This window comes from Megalopta genalis, chromosome 1, assembly GCF_051020955.1.
Source record: "Megalopta genalis isolate 19385.01 chromosome 1, iyMegGena1_principal, whole genome shotgun sequence".
Classification (NCBI taxonomy): Eukaryota; Metazoa; Arthropoda; class Insecta; order Hymenoptera; family Halictidae; genus Megalopta; species Megalopta genalis.
This window is the reverse complement of record NC_135013.1, coordinates 32853380-32870301: the sequence shown is the minus strand read 5'-3', so window position 1 is coordinate 32870301 and position 16922 is coordinate 32853380. Positions and strand designations below refer to the sequence as shown.

General features: G+C 40.5%; 1 protein-coding gene across 8 annotated transcripts in view; it reads left to right on the top strand.

Moving 5' to 3' along the window:
* Positions 1 to 16922, top strand: part of LOC117218047 (uncharacterized) — a 170284-nt gene that overhangs the window by 129358 nt on the left and 24004 nt on the right. For 7 of the 8 annotated variants that reach the window (XM_033466080.2, XM_033466079.2, XM_033466078.2 and 4 more), the window contains exons 7-9: positions 4168 to 4411; positions 8864 to 9084; positions 13810 to 14041. In XM_033466080.2, the coding sequence (XP_033321971.2) occupies positions 4168 to 4411; positions 8864 to 9084; positions 13810 to 14041 (697 nt within the window). The remainder of the gene's footprint in view (positions 1 to 4167; positions 4412 to 8863; positions 9085 to 13809; positions 14042 to 16922) is intronic. The other variant, XM_033466076.2, reaches the window with a different exon arrangement.

Here is a 16922-nt window from a genome sequence, read left to right as displayed (position 1 = left end):
ATATCAACGAAATCTTCGCTTAGAAATAGACCGCAGATTTTGCATGTTTCGCCGTTCGCATTTTATTGCACGGAAACCGTGAACACGAACTAATTCTGCAGCTGAAAGATTCTTTATAGAGAAAATCAAAATAATTTATAAATCGAAGCTGTTTCAACTATATTTAAGAATAATATTATTATAATTGTATTGCACGCGTATGAAAGTGCGCTTATTTATTTAATCGAATCGAGCATTTGAATATAAACCAACTTGATGATGCAAAAATTACTTCAAACAATGTTGCAGCAATTTTTAGTGTTCCAGAGTTATTTTTCCAGATCGGTCGTTCTAGTATTAAAAATATTTAATCGGATGCATTGTTGGACATAGCTACGCAGTTGATATAAGGGTGTCCCAAGATCAGCGGGTTCCTCAGATCATTTGAAGCAACTTCTTCCTTTATAAAAATGTTCTCCGAGGCGCCGATAACGAGTTATTAACGAAAAACAGTGACCAATAAGAATCGAGTACGACTGACGCGAGGCGGCCCAGCCAACCAGCGCACGAAGCCCAGTTCCGCTCATTGGCTCGGTCGCCTCGCGCCAGCCGAGCTCGCCTCTCATTGGTCACTGTTTTTCGTTAATAACTCGTTAACGGTGCCTCGGATAACATTTTTGTAAAGGAAAAAGTTGCTTCAATTGACCTGAGGAATCCGCCACTTTCGGATTGCGAGACATTTTTGGGACACCCTATATCTGTGATCGCTCACTATTGGCCACTATTATATTGTTTCTTCGCTTTTCCATTTTTCTGATCCAGTCTAATTTCTTTTCGTGACTTTTCTCTAATAAAAATCCTGTATTTTATAGCGCAATTATAATGCGTACAATTAAATTGTTAAAAATCCTTGCACGCGACGCTCTTCCTGGCATCCAAGCATACAAGAAATCGCAAAATCGCGCGAAATTATCCGAACAATTTACAACTGATTCCACGGGTCCAGTCTACGTGTGCGAAACACAGAAATATTATATATTTCCCGCGAAAGCCCGCGCAATCGTTGTCCTCGGAATTCAGAGCCGCGCTCGGATTAAAACGCTACGCTGAGATCTCGCAGACCAATAATGATTATACGGATAAGCCATTGGAACGGGAGAGCTCGGCTCGCTTTGCTGAAATTAAAATCACCCTTTTCCCGGAGCTTCCTACGCGAGTGCAACAAACGGTCCTCTCCCTCCGCGCCTTTCATTCGGCCTTCGTATATTCCGCGTCGCCCACGGCCGTAGCGGCCGAAGTTCCGCCTCCGCGTTTCCGACCGAGGAAATCGATCGATCATTTGCCACCACGGCCGTCTCCGTGACATTGGAAAACGTTTTTGAGCTTCCCGATCAGCGCATCCTGCGTTCGAAACGCATAATTTGTCGACGATACGGTCGCGTCCAATCGCGACCGTCGCAATTATATCGACACGCTGGACAATTCGCGAGACTCGCAATTAACCGGTCAGCTGTGTCGCGACGAGTATACTCGTCGCGGAGAAGTGGCGGTATTTTCTGTCGCGACGAGTATACTCGTCGCGCGTGAAACTTTTACAAGTTAAGGAACTGTCGTTGAAAGGTCTGAAAAGCTGCGGATTTCTTACTGCGGATTTCGATAAAAAACGTTTCATAAAATTGTGAGAGAACTGCGATCTTTCAGATCTTCTATTTTACGTAACATTACTATTGACGAGATATTGTTTAACATTAGTGGAGCGTTAGAAATTGAGTACGGTAAATTCTCCACAATTGTCCCTCGGCTTCTAAGCAAAAATGGACAATTTGGGAAGAGGAGGTTCGGTTTTTATAGTACTATAATATTTATAGTACTATAAAGTACTATAACTATAAATATAAGTACCATATATAAGTACTATAGCTATAAATATTATATAACTATAAATATGATAGTACTATAACTATAAATATTATATAACTATAACTATAAGAACTATAACTATAAATATTATATAACTATAACTATAAGAACTATAACTATAAATATTATATAACTATAAATATGATAGTACTATAACTATAAATATTATATAACTATAACTATAAGAACTATAACTATAAATATTATATAACTATAAATATGATAGTACTATAACTATAAATATTATATAACTATAACTATAAGAACTATAACTATAAATATTATATAACTATAAATATGATAGTACTATAACTATAAATATTATATAACTATAACTATAAGTACTATAACTATAACTATAAGTACTATAACTATAAATATTATATAACTATAACTATAAGTACTATAACTATAAATATTATATAACTATAACTATAAGTACTATAACTATAACTATAAATATTATATAACTATAAATGTTATATGCATACGAATATAATTATAATCGCATATAATTATTTACAAATATTCGTACTCCCTCTTCCAAAATTGTCCATTTTCGCTTAAAAGCTGAAGGAAAATTCGGGAGAATTTACAACGCGTATTTTTTAGAATAATAAGTATACAGTGTGACCAAAGAAAAAGGTAGCTCGATTCCGGCGATCGGGTCCTCCGTTCGACGACAATCATGGAATAGAAATCCCGTCGACGATCGCGTTACAAAATGGACGTCGCGGATTGCGTAACGATTGGATCGCAGTCTTTTTACAACGCGCGCGATTCTCACGTTCGATCCGCCGGTATATGTTTAATGAATGTTTTACGACGAACAAGGTACAGTACGGGGAATAATTTCAACGTTGTATGTAAATTCTCGATTTTGCCCTCGCATAATGATCCTCGTTATAGAAATTTCGTATAGCCTAGACATATTTAGTGTTATCCAATAATTCGCCATTATGCGTTATAACGTGATTCATTAAATCCTCTATCGAATAATCCTTATTGGAAATTTTATGCGACCCAGAAATATTTACGCCGCGGCCGCGCGCACACGCGCGCGCTTCGTTCTTATGGTATAATTAATTCGCGAACGTTACGCAAATTATTATTTCCATGAATGATTTTATAGAATGTTGCACGAACTTCCGAACAAAGTTTCGGTTATCTGTTTTACGGAATTCCTGGGATTAGCTGCAAAATGAAATCGATCGGCGGTGTATTATTATTAAATTCTCGCGGTGGCAAATTGTTCCTCTGTCGATGATACTCGCTGGAAATTGCTCGATGGAACGGCTCAAACTGCGTTCCATATAAATGTATAATTATTATTGATATGTAATCCAGTCAGCAAAAAGTCATTAATATAATAAATCAGTCATCGTGTTATTAATATATAATATATCATTGATACATAATTCAGTCGTCAAAAAGTTTGTCGAGAAGCTTGCGATAAGTAAAATGTTAATCACCGATTTACTAATTAGAAAATACGCACTATTGTTCGCAGGACATGCAGTAAATTCTCTCCAATTGTCCTACAGCTTGTACAAGCAGAACTGGACAATTTGGGAAGAAGAGATATGATTATTCGAGCCTCGTTTTTATAGCTGTTGACAATCGGCGATTATAAGGACGAGCCGCGAGACTCAAATAATCGTATCCCCTCTTCCTAAATTGTCCATTTTTGTTTCCAAGCTGAGGGACAAATGGGGAGAATTTATTATAATTACTAGATCGAAGTATAAATCATTTTTGCTTAGATATATCGTATTTACTTGCTGATAAAAATAAATATTTGTATCCTCCTCAATTAATATCATATTATATATTATTATTATTATTATTATTATTATTATTATTGTTGTTGTTGTTGTTGTTGTTGTTATATAATATTATATAATATTACATAAAACTAGCTATAAAAATCGTATCTCCTCTGCCCGAATCGCCCGTTTCTATCTCCAAGCTTGAAGGACAATCGGGGAGAACTTGCTGTCCACGCGATGAAAATTGAGCGCTCGAACGAGTTCTTAACAGCGTCGCGTTAAACCCGAACGGCATCTTACGCTTATCTGTCCGGTTTAGACGGTCGTTTTACCAACGTTCCACACGTTTCACGGATTCCACGTGGCGTTGCTCGGTTTGAATGACGAGGATTTAACGAGTCCGTTCCGCGTTACCGTTCAATTACGGCATCCAGCCGCGACGATCCGCTGTGTTTAAATTCTCCATGGTCCCCTGGTCTTTTTTTCTTTCTGTTTCCAGCCGCCGGAGAACGAGTTGCAGAAAATTGGCGAACGGGTACCGAGCGAACACGAACTCCGAGTACAAAGATCTCTGCAGCGACTGAACGTCCCGGATTGGTACAAGAACTCTCCCGCGGCTCGCGATGGTTTCCGGTTAAAGAGGCACTCCGACGCGTCGCAGCACGGAGGATGGCGTGCTCTGGGCTCGAAAACCACTTCCCTCTCGTCCCTATCGTCGTCTTCCAATAGACAGCCGACTACAGGTAAACAACATTCCGCTCATAACCGTCCGACCGGTTAGCGATCGCGGAATACGACGCCGCTTTTGACGCATTCGATATTAAATATTAAATTCCCACGTGTTCTCCGACGACGCATCGTTCGCCGGCGGTTGTTCGAAGTGTCTGCGACCACCTTGAAATCACGAAGAGAATCGAACTTTTTCTCGTTCTTTTTTCTATTTTGATTGTCTAAGATAGTGGTTCGAAGTGTCAAAAATCAATCGCAAATGGTTCCAGTCTTTGAAACGATATTTCACGGTATTTTGCGACAGGAATTTCTCTGACGCGTGCAAATCGTCGCGTTTCAAATTAATATTAACATTATTCAAATTTGTTAATACTAAAAAAAATCGTTAAAAGTGTATACGTATATGTATAACGTGCACTAAGTTCTGCGGAAATGAAATACCACAGGCCAGAAAAACTATTTTGGATTTCTAATTTAAGTGGCTCCGACTGCAAAGGGTCAACCCTTTCTTTCTAATCAGTGATAGTTACGAAGAATTGTACCTGTGATTTAGAATATAATTACAACGCGCGATTGCGACTTGGATCAGAACGAAATTCCTATAATACGAGTATAATATAAATTCGCGAGAACAATATGAAAAACTTATCTAATTTCTTTTTATCTAAAATTTATCTAAAAATATTTCTCGCAACGCACTTTATCGCGATCTTAGTCGAGACCAAAAAAAAGTTCCCCGCCTCGAATTCGAAGAGTTTCGGTGTCGACCGCGCGCGTCGAAAACCCGCGGAAAAAGTGGTCGCGTCACGGGATCGCGATGGATTTGCAAGGAATGGCGCAACGTCGGCGCGAGGGACGTGCTCTCGCTGCTGCCCTCGTAAAAAGGCAAGGAGTGTCCGAAATTAGCGCGTGGCAAAGCGGAGTGTCGGCCAATTTCATTTATGCGCGTCTCCGGCGCGGCGCGGTGTTCCCCGCGTGCGAGTGACGTGCTCTCGGCGATGATGACAGTGGCTGGGCAGGACGGCGACGGGGCGACGGCTAATAGGAAGCGGCTAATAAATTTAGCGGGGCACGTTAACTCGATTAATTCGACCCTGTCGGTTGTCTGTTACCGGGCCAGGGAAGAACCAGCGCCCGCGGACCAGAAACCGCGTGCTCGACGCGCGGAAACAGCGCGGAGGGTGCAGACTGCTCGCGTGGGGTGCCTCGGAAACGTTCAAGGACGCTTCTAACGAGAGAACACAATTTGTTAAGGGAGAGCTCTAATTACGGGATTTAAAGGGCCGGAGAGGCGCGGCGCGGCGCGCAAGCCGCCCCGCCGCGACGACTGGATTTAGTCGAAAGTGGCCCGGGACGATTTCTAATTGGATTCTTGGGGGGAGGGGGGCGCGGCTAAACGAGTTCAAAGGGAGCAGCGCCGGTCCGACTACTCCTTACCCCCGTGATGATTAATTATTATTCGGGGACTGCGAAACTTCGCGCGGAATCTACGTTTTATCGCATCGATTAACCCGTCGTAGTAAATTCTCCGTAATCGACTCTCAGTTTGCACGCAAAAATCGAGGCTCGTTCTTATAATTGTTGGCAATCGGTACCTATAAAAACGAGACTCCTTTTTATAGTCATCGATTTTTAACTGTTATAAGAACGAGTCGCGAGACTCGAATAATGTACAGTAAACTTTGCCAAATTTTCCTTCAGCTTGTAATAAAAAAATTGACAATTTGGAAAGTATCTGCTTTTCCCAAATTGTCCATTTTCGTTTACAAGCCGTGGGACAATTGGGGAGACAATTTGGAGACAATTTGGGAAGTATCTGCTCCTCCGAAATTGTCCATTTTTGTTTACAAGCCGAGGGACAATTGGGGAGACAATTTAGAGACAATTTAAAGAGAATTTGGGAAGTATCTGTTCCTTCCAAATTGTCCATTTTCGTATACAAGCCGTGGGACAATTCGGGAGACAATTTGGAGACAATTTGGGAAATATCTGCTCCTCCAAAATTGTCAATTTTCGTTTACAAACCGTGGGACAATTGGGGAGACAATTTAGAGACAGTTTAAAGAGAATTTAGGAAGTATCTGTTCCTTGCAAATTGTCCATTTTCGTTTACAAGCTGTGGGACAATTGGAGAGACAATGTGGAGACAATTTGAGAAGTGTCTACTGCTCCAAAATTGTCAATTTTCGTTTACAAGCCGAGGGACAATTGGGGAGACAATTTAGAGACAATTTAAAGAGAATTTAGGAAGTATCTGTTCCTTGCAAATTGTCCATTTTCGTTTACAAGCTGTGGGTCAATTGGAGAGACAATGTGGAGACAATTTGAGAAGTATCTACTGCTCCAAAATTGTCAATTTTCGTTTACAAGCTGAGGGACAATTGGGGAGACAATTTGGAGACAATTTGGGGAGTATCAGTTCCTCCCAAATCGTCCATTTTCGTTTACAAGCTGAGGGACAATTGTGGAAAATTTACTGTATTTATAATATAATGCTCAAGTCTGCGCCATTCGAATGAGCTTTTGCGAGCTTCTACATATATTGTCGTTGAAAGCTTCCCCGCGATCGCGTTCCCGGCTTACAGAATCGTCGATCATAGTCTCTCGTGCTGTAATCCATTTCAAAGACAGATCAGGTAACGCACTCTTTGTAAACTGAGTCAAGATTCCAACGTTACTACTACACTGCACACACACACACACACACACACACACGCATGCGCGAGGCTTTAAATAACAGGTTGTAAGAGCTGCTAAAACATTCATTATACAGGTGGTACGAGATCGAAGTTAAATTAATGCGCCTTAATAATTTGTTCTTTCACGCGTCTTTTCGACATTAAATATTCGTTTAAAATATTCGCGTTGTCGCACGTTTTCGTGCAAGCAGAGAATACATTCGAAAAATTCGTAGCATCTTTTATATCAGTATAGTGATAAATATGATTATACACCAGCGAAGTATAAAAAGAAAGCAACCTGCGACGTATACACCTTTATCGATTACGCAGTGTAACACCCCCCGTTTATGGTTACCAACCGCCGCCATATTGAATACTTCGCGTAAAACGATTCCCTAACTAGCTATAATTTTGCCTGTAAATTTAGTGTTCGCCAGATTTGCATTTCTTTTTTGGACTGCAACAAAACTAAGCGTTTAGTGACTGAAAAAATAATTTAATAATAATTAATTATTAAATAATAATCCAAGTCTCCCTTTAAATCGCCCTCTCGTTTATCTATCTACCAATTTCTATCACTTACGAAACTTTCCATTCTTTAATATTTATACATCCTCGCATTAATAACATCAATTTCAACATATTTCCTTCACTCTCGAACCAACGGTTTACACAGTTGGTCGCTGATGCGCGCCCATAATTCAAAATTAGACCGCTGTTCTCTTTGCTAAATAAGAATTCTCCGCACCCAACTGGGTGGACTAGAATGCCAGTGACGTAAGTCGTATTTTCGAAAATTTTCACTTACGCCTTAAAATCTATTCTACACGTGTCGAAGCGTTAAAAAATAAAAAAGAAACGAGTGAAATAAATTATATAAAATAACTGTACAATGAACTAATCTAACTCTAGATTATCTCGACAATAAATTCGGTCAGTATAAACAGTCGTAAACAATCGCACTGCTCCGAGAAGAACGTGTTCTTACGCCACTGTGATTCTAACCTGATTGTATTGGGTTGGCAACTAAGTAATTGCCGATGTCAGTTATAGATGTCTCTCACTCCCATTTTTACGATATCCGTAAATGTTATATTATAAAATTATTATTATTATTATTATTATGTTATTTTTTATTATCCGTGAATGTTAACAACTGAACAAATTGAATGCAGCGGTCAAGGAAAAGCGACCAGAATTGGTCGATCGTAAAGGTGTCATTTTCCAGCAAAACAATGCTAGGCCGCACACGTCTTTGTCCACTCGGCAAAAATTGATGGATATTGCTTGGGAATCGATGTTACACCCATCATATAGCTCCGATCTCGCGCCAACGGATTACCACTTATTTCGATCCCTGGACAACTCCCTTCGTGGTAAAACTTTTAACGACGACGACGCTGTAAAATCTCACTTAACTCAGTTTTTGGCCGAAGAGGATCAGACTTTCTACGAGCGTGGAATTTTCAAGCTGTCAGAGAGATGGCAAAAGGTCATCGAACAAAATGGAAAATACATTACAGATTAAACTTCGTTCCAAGTAAAAACAGAATTTTGTATTTCATTGAACAAATCGGCAATTACTTATTTGCCAACCGAATAAAAGACAGACGTCGAATGGAAATGTCTTTGAATAAACTTTGAATCTGTTTATCCGCGCAAAATGTCGTCCTCGTTCGCGCCATAAATGGACAAAATCCGCGGGTTTATTTTCCGATGTTCCTAGTCTCACGTGTTCAAGCAGCGAAGACGATTGTAAAATGTTGCCGTCGAATCTCTGTGCAGGTGCCCTTCTAAGTCCAAGTCCCACGCCACCTGCATTCTCGAGATGGAGTACCAGCCTGCTGAACAGCGCCGGAAGTTCGCCAGCAAGTTCGGCGAGGTCGTCCTTCAACCACCGACAGCCGTACTTGGGCTGGCGTTCGCAGGAACGATTAACAAACCCACGAACACCGGCCGAACGTCTTGCTCAGGGTATTCTTCCCCAGTTGCAAGCAGCAAACAAGGTTTGTATTTAATTATCCTTCGCCTGTGCTCACGCGAACGCGCATTCCCCCTAGCCTCCGAACGAAAACCAAAAATAAATAAAACGAGCACAAAATGGCCGGGTTGAAACGGAACCCCTTGATTGCTTCGAGCCTTGCCCTTTCGTTATTTTAAAATTTCTTAACTCTTTGATTATCGTAATACTCGATTCAAATATTATTATAATGTTAAATATTATCCGAATCGTTCGTGTTCACGAAGTTCACGCTCGTTCGCATTATTTATTATACAAATATTTCTTTTGAGTTATTATTTGTAATTATTAATCGTTAATTACTTATTTATTGTAATAAGAATAATGGTATAAGGTGATTATAATATAATAAATATAATATAATAAATTATATTTATTATATTCTAATTTAATATATTAATATAATATATAATATATAATATATAATATATAATATAATAATATAATATATATAATATATAATATATAATTTAATTATATTATTATTATTTATTATATTAAATATAATATATAATATATAATTTAATTATATTATTATTATTTATTATATTAAATATAATATTATATAATTTAATATCATATTCTAATATAATAAATATAATAATAATAATAATAATAATAATAATAATTACAAATAGAATAGTTATGAATTATTTACTTTATTATTTAATTACAATTGCTTGATTTGCTCTTGAATGAACGATTACCTCCAGGTATCATTTGCGGTTAGAATTAATTCATTATCGTAGAAACTCATTGAGATTCTAGATTAGTATTTTAATTATTTTATTTATTTGATTAGTATGTTTTTATGCTGCGAGATAAAAGGATCGTGTTCTTTGGTTCGCACACAAATGTCTATTTCGGTTAACGCGTTTTAATTATGATCCGTATTCACGCGTTCACGTGGTTGCAAAATACGCTTTCGCGCGTTTTTCTTTTTTTTAATAGCAATTTTCGCGTTTCATTAAACTTGGAAGCGCACTGCGGGGTCTCTTTAACCTCCATAGAAAGTAAGTTTCGTATGTGTTAAGGTTTCACTCGAACTTTAGAGCTGCACGCGCCTGCAGGTACGTAAAAAAAGAAGGTATCATACATGTCGTGCGTTATTTTTAGAAAATCTGAAACGTGTTCCGCGAGACATCGGTATTCAAAACGAGTCATTAAGAAATGGACGAATCTCGAAACGGATGAAGCTAAAGGTTGCGAGAATAAAGTTGCAATATTCAATTAAAACGTTGTTCTCTTCTGTTGTAAAATCGACGATCTTGTAATTTGTAACTTCTACAGGTCGTTTCAAATCTCTCGGCCCCAATAGAATCGATTTCTTGGACATTTTTGAGAACCTTCTGAACCTTTCGAGAACATTTGTTCGTCCAATTGGCGATTTCGAATCTCCACGAATCGCTGTATTGTAACAAATTGGCTGCGTATGTTTGTGCATTTATGGCAAAAATAAGTGCACGAAAGACGAATAAAGACAACAGAATCTTGAAACACTGTTATATTATTTTTAATCTTTACAAAATCACCGAAATGGGAAATAAAATGTAACTCCTGCTCGTTAAAATTCGGGGCGAACATTTTTATTTTGCATTAAAACATCCGCCGCCAGGTAATAAATACATAAAAAGATCCGGCGTGAACGTTAGCTGGCGAGGAGAGCGTGGAGATAGGAACACTAAATGGTCGGTCGGAAAGATAAACGAAGTTCGCGGAGTCGAGTGAAATCCGAAATGAATGCTTTTCGAGCGCGCGCAGAAGGGCGTTTCGTGTAACAGTCAATTTTTCCCGAGTTTGAAAGGCCACGAGAGACGCCGGGGCGAGGATTTCTGCCAGAATTTCTAATTATAGAAACCTCGTCGCATTTGCGCGCTGTCTGCGCAAATTAAAAATAAATTGGACAAAGAGGAAAGCGAAGAGAACGTGGGCGGGGCGAGGGTCAAGCAAATGGCCGTTCCTTAGGTTCGAGGCCAAGTTTCGCCTTTCCGACTTCGCTGACAAGTGTCGAGGAGAACACGAAATAGATAGATCGTCAGGAACTTCGCATTCTGCGATCGAGCAGTGTTTAACCCTAGAAAGATAACCACATGACAACGTACGTAAAAGATAACCATACGCTTCAGAGGCGCATGCTTTTCTAAGGCGTCAATTTTATACTAACAATGGATATTTATTTAAGTTAATCTAGTCATTTTAAAGGTTTGGCATTATTGTAAAAATAAAATGCATTTATATTATATTTTTTTATATTTTAAGTAATTTTAAACTTAAATCACTAGACCTCTATGAAAAATTAACAAAAATCAACAGTCTTCGCAGGCGCCTTTGCGACGTAGGTTATCTTTCTCGGGTTAAATAAATTAAAATCGATCCTCGTTAACCGAAGTTAATTTCTGCTCTCGGCCCTCTGCAGCCGAATCATTTATTCCGAAATGTAGCTGCGGAGATAGTGAGAATCACTTGGCTTGGTAACTTTAAATGTTCGACATTTTATTGTTTAATGTTTATAATTATGCTGCGATTCTTTATTGTACACTTACAGAATCTTTTTTTATTATTTTGTGAAAATGGAAATTAAATTTGGGTATTCTTCATCGGACTCAAACATCTGAAAACTTGCAATTATGAAAATTGAGTAGTACTTTTTATTATTCAAAGCATAAAAAACTTAGAAACATAACAATTTAGCAGTATTTGCTGTTGAAATTTTCAAGGATTTAGAAATGTGTCGATTAAATACTATTTTCACTGCACAAAGTTTCGAGAATTGAAAAATACACGATTTGCTCAGTTTCAATTATGCTTTTTATCTTGCATTATTATTCGAAGTATAAAAAACTTAGAAACATGACAATTTAGCAGTATTTGCTGTTGAAAGTTTCAAGGATTTAGAAATGTGTCGATTAAATACTATTTTCACTGCACAAAGTTTCGAGAATTGAAAAATACACGATTTGCTCAGTTTCAATTATGCTTTTTATCTTGCATTATTATTCGAAGTATAAAAAACTTAGAAACATGACAATTTAGCAGTATTTGCCGTTGAAAGTTTCAAGGATTTACAAATATGTCGATTAAATACTATTTTCACTGCACAAAGTTTCGAGAATTGAAAAATACACGATTTGCTCAGTTTCAATTATGCTTTTTATTTTGCATTATTGTGTATTTATGTGCGTAGCTCACAAATGAAATCTGCAGTCTACCCATGTTATTTACCCATCAACGTTTAGTGAAATGTTTCGCGAAGTCGGTCGTTCTAAATGCACGGTAAGAGCGCATCGTTTTCGGTGACAGTACATTTACGTTTTCCTCTTTGTTAGCATCCACTTCGTGCATATCATGGACCGTTTGCCATCAGGATAGTTCGCGACGTGTACGTTCAAAAATATTTATAAAATGCTCTGGCGTTCGTCGAATGACAGCGACGATCTCAGAGAGGGCCTCGCGAGAGACACGAACTGCGGAGCGCGAAAGCTGGAAATTCGGGGAGAAGTTAATTATGTTTTCGATCAAATTGCGAAAGCTTTCAGTATGATCGGCGTCGCTCGATTTGCAGACAGAGAGAACACGACTGCGGCGAACGCGACGATAAAAACGTTTTCGTGTTCTCTGAAATTGACCGGCGATCGTTTCAGGATGCCATTCGGTTGTATCATAAATTCGTAAATTGTCCGCTCTCGAGAGATAATGTATTTTCAACGCGAAACAAACAAATCGTTTGACTGGAATTGAACGGTCTGTTCTAGGAACGAACTTGACAGTTCGACGCGAGCACAGAGTTTTCAACATTTTTTCACAGAGAAATTTGTAAATATTGTTGCGACAGAGACGCAAGCGTCGATCGAGATTCGACAATAAAACCGAGTACGGTAAATTCTCCCCAATTTTCCTTCAACTTGCAAACGAAGTGTATAATATAATAATAATATAATTTATAATAAGAATAATAATTCGGCGATGATTAGGGAAGAGCAGACACGATTGTAAGCCCCGCGGATCATTTTTACAGTTGCTGCTTATCAATAATTATAAAAGCGAGGCGCAAGGTTCGAATTTTTGTTTAGAAGCTGAAGAAGAATTAGGAAAAATTTACTGCAAATACGTCCCAAAGTTGGACTATAATTTGCAGACAGCGGGTCTTCACGCAAAATAAAAATCGTCCAAGTCGATCGCAAGAAACAGAAGTTCAAAGAATAAACCGAATCGCTTCTCTTTCTATTTTCAATAAACCGAAAACAGCGCAACAATCTGTCATCAAATTCTTCTAGTAATATCTTACGTTATATTACCAACAAAATTAATTATTATTATTATATTATTATATTATATTAATATAATATATATATATATATATATATATATATAATATTATATATATATTATTATTATATTATTATATTATTATTAATTATAATGTCTAATCTACACCCACACATTTCCACTATAAACGCATAAAATCCGCCGTCCAATAATCCGGGCTTCTAGATTTGAATAATTCATCCGGGTAGTCTTTCTACAAGGTCGTCGGTCATCTCGAAAAATCGATCGCTCTCCGCTGTCTACGCGAACCTGATATAACACCGAATTAAATTAAGCGATACTGAATTAAACGCGAAGTCTGCGAAGTCGCGATACGCGGCGCGATGCTGCGCGGGTGCGTCCGAACCGTGAACGAATTATTGACAGAGCGATCTTGTCTCCGCAGCAGCAACAGCAGCCGCAACAACAGCAACAGCAGCAGCAGCAGCAACAGCAGCCGCAGCAGCAGACAACGAATCAGCAGCTAGAAGTAAGAAACTCGATAAAGGAGGTAACCTCGGCCATTGTGCACTACGTGCAAAGCGGTCAGGAGGTTGCTGGAGGTGGCAGGCTCTCGCCTCGACCTCGACCCGAAGACTGGGACGACAGGGGCGGAGCAAGGTCAACCAGCCCCAGAGGTGAGCACTAAACCAACCCATGCCAAAAACCATCTCACCACCACCACCACAACCATCACCACTTTTACTCTCTACGAGAAAGGTAATTTTGAGTTTTCCACCTTGATGTGTTCTCTCTCTTCGTGTATCTGCATCCACTTCTGCGGCCTAGATGCATCTCTTCTTCTACTACTACTACTACCACCACCATCATCATCACTTCTTCTACTATCTTCTTCATCTTCTTCATCATCTTCTTCATCTTCTTCTTCTTCTTGTTCACATCTGCATTTGTTGCCCGGTTCTAACAGTCCGGCGCGCTCCGATGCGAATGTTCTTTTCTTTTCTTCTTTTTCTTTCGTAACAACACACACGACACGTATTATCGTCTGTCCATCTGTTTATCTATCTGTCCATCTATTCATCCGAATATCTTGTTCGCTCGTTGTTCTGACATAATCGTCTCTCTGTCTACCAGCCTAAAAGCACTACCAGTTCGCCGCCTCTCTGCCCGTCGTGTCCTGTTTACTAACTAAAATCGCTTTGAAAGCCCGGCCATTCAACAAAACCAGCCTTTGACGATAGGAGAACCAGCATCCTTCGCGCGCGTCCAGTTCGCTATTCTATTCATAGTCCGTGCGCGCCGCACTTGAACGTGCCCGCAATATCGCCCGGATCTTTCGACGGGTGTCACCGTTCGAACGTTTCGTTAACGTTTCGTTAACCGTTGTTCCTCCTTTGCCGGAATGCCTTTTTCCACGTCCGCGGCATCGTTCTGCCCCGGATTTGCTTCTCGCTCGGGGCTCGCACCCCGGAGAACCCGCTTCGAACAGCTCGCTTTTCCGTGGCGTCGCTCGAACACGTGTTGTCAGTGCGATTACAGTAATGCTTCGAGGGTCCTCGATCTTGTCGGCTTTTTTGTCGTGGATGAAACGAGGGTATAAATATAGGCTGTCACAATAATGTTCCGCAATCCGTAAGCGGGGGATTCCTGAGGTAATTTGAAGCAACTTTTTCCTTAGCGAAAATGCAATCCGCCGCTTCGTTTACGAGTTATTAGCGAAAAACGCTGACCAATGAGCGGCGAGCTCTGTTGCCGCGAGGCGGCCCCGCATTAAGCGCAGTTCCGCTCATTGGCTCGGCCGTCACGCGGCAACAGAGCTCGCCGCTCATTGGTCAGCGTTTTTCGCTAATAACTCGTAAACGAAGCCGCGGATTGCATTTTCGCTAAGGAAAAAGTTACTCGAAATGATGTCAGGAATCTCCTACTTCTGGAATGCAAGACATTTTTGGGACATCCGGCATATCGTGGATCTTCACGCTGGACACGTTCCGCGTCAATTTCGAGGAAAAGAGACCTGGTAGAAATTTCTTGCTTGCTTGAAAAAAGTCGCTTTTGTTGCAAACGCATCGAATCCACGATTTAGCAGGAAATCATTGATCGGGAAGTCCTGTAAAATACATTCGCGAAATATCCAAACGAATAGACCAAAGTAGCATGTAACTTCGTTATAGTTTCATGCGGATGATTTTCATATTAATATTCCATAATAATTTTTTTGTAAGACCGTCGCGACGGAAATGATCTTGCTCTCTCAAAAACTAAGAAATTCCCTAGAAACGGCTGATAAAAATTCCCAGCTTCTCTTTCCACGCTCGGACCGGTCTTGCACCCTCGTTAAAATCCTAATCTCTATCTACCTCGTTACCATTCTCGCGCGAACCGACGCACAGAAACAAAGGTCGACGGATCTTCGAAGCATCGCTGTACCCCTTTTCCAAGGTGCGACCACCTCTTTCTTCATCTTTCGCACGACACTGACCAAAACCACGAGGAGGAGAGAGTGTGAAACAGAGGGAGAGAGAGAGAGAGAGAGAGAGAGAGAGAGGGAGAGAAAGAGAGAGAGAGAGAAGAGAGAAATCCTTTGCGAAAGAAAGTCGACGGAAGCGGACATCGCGAGAGAGCAGGAGCTCCGGCAAGAACGATCGTCGTCTCGCGAGGTGAAACTCGCGGGACACGTCCGGAACGCGCGTTTGCACGACGCAACCTTGGCCGAGGACAAACGAGAGAAAAGAAGCCGACGGAACAATCGGGACGTCTCGTGGTCGCTTGTCGATCGCGTGACCTCTCCGTCGACGCTCGAGAAGCCCGACGTATCGTTTTTAATCACGAGCGTCTGGCCGAGAGAGTATGCAGCGGCCGCGACGGGTCGGCTATTTCGACGGCCTTGCGGCCCTATAGCCGGCAGGCCACCGAAATAGATCACCCTGAAGTTGAAGTCCACCCCGCTCTCTCTGTGTGTCGCCGCGCGGTTTTCGGCGCGGCCAAACTGATCCGGCACTCGCGCGACCTTAAGACGAAATTAAAACAAACACACCGAGACGAGCGCAACGTTGGAGGATAACACGTGGCCACCATGACGCGGCGCCGCCTCTCGCACCTTTCGCGAGGCCGGAGGAGCAGAGGTCCCCGTCATGCTGCCGCGGGTAACGACTCGCTGTAGCCTGGTTTACGAAAGATTGAACCCGAGGCGTTACGACTGTCGTAATGCACGGATGACTGTCACAGCTCCGTGGATTTATGGCGACGGTTAGCTTTGTAGGACACGGTTCTTGCAAGTTGTCCATCGGCTGCGAACAGGCACGTTTAGACCTGGAATGGTACAGGGAAACGGTCGATTTCTCTTTGCCGCATTTGTTACAAAAGAAGTTTCGACGTTTTATTGAACGCGTTCCTGGAGATCGTTCGGATCTCTTATTGTATTTGTTTAAAGAGCTGGCAATTTTTTAGAGCGTGCCAGAAGTCGATGCTCTAAGAAGCGAGCAAAGTTTAAATTCATAGAATATTGCAGATTGGTTCGGATATACACGGTGTCCCATAATTATGTTAACACACGGAGAG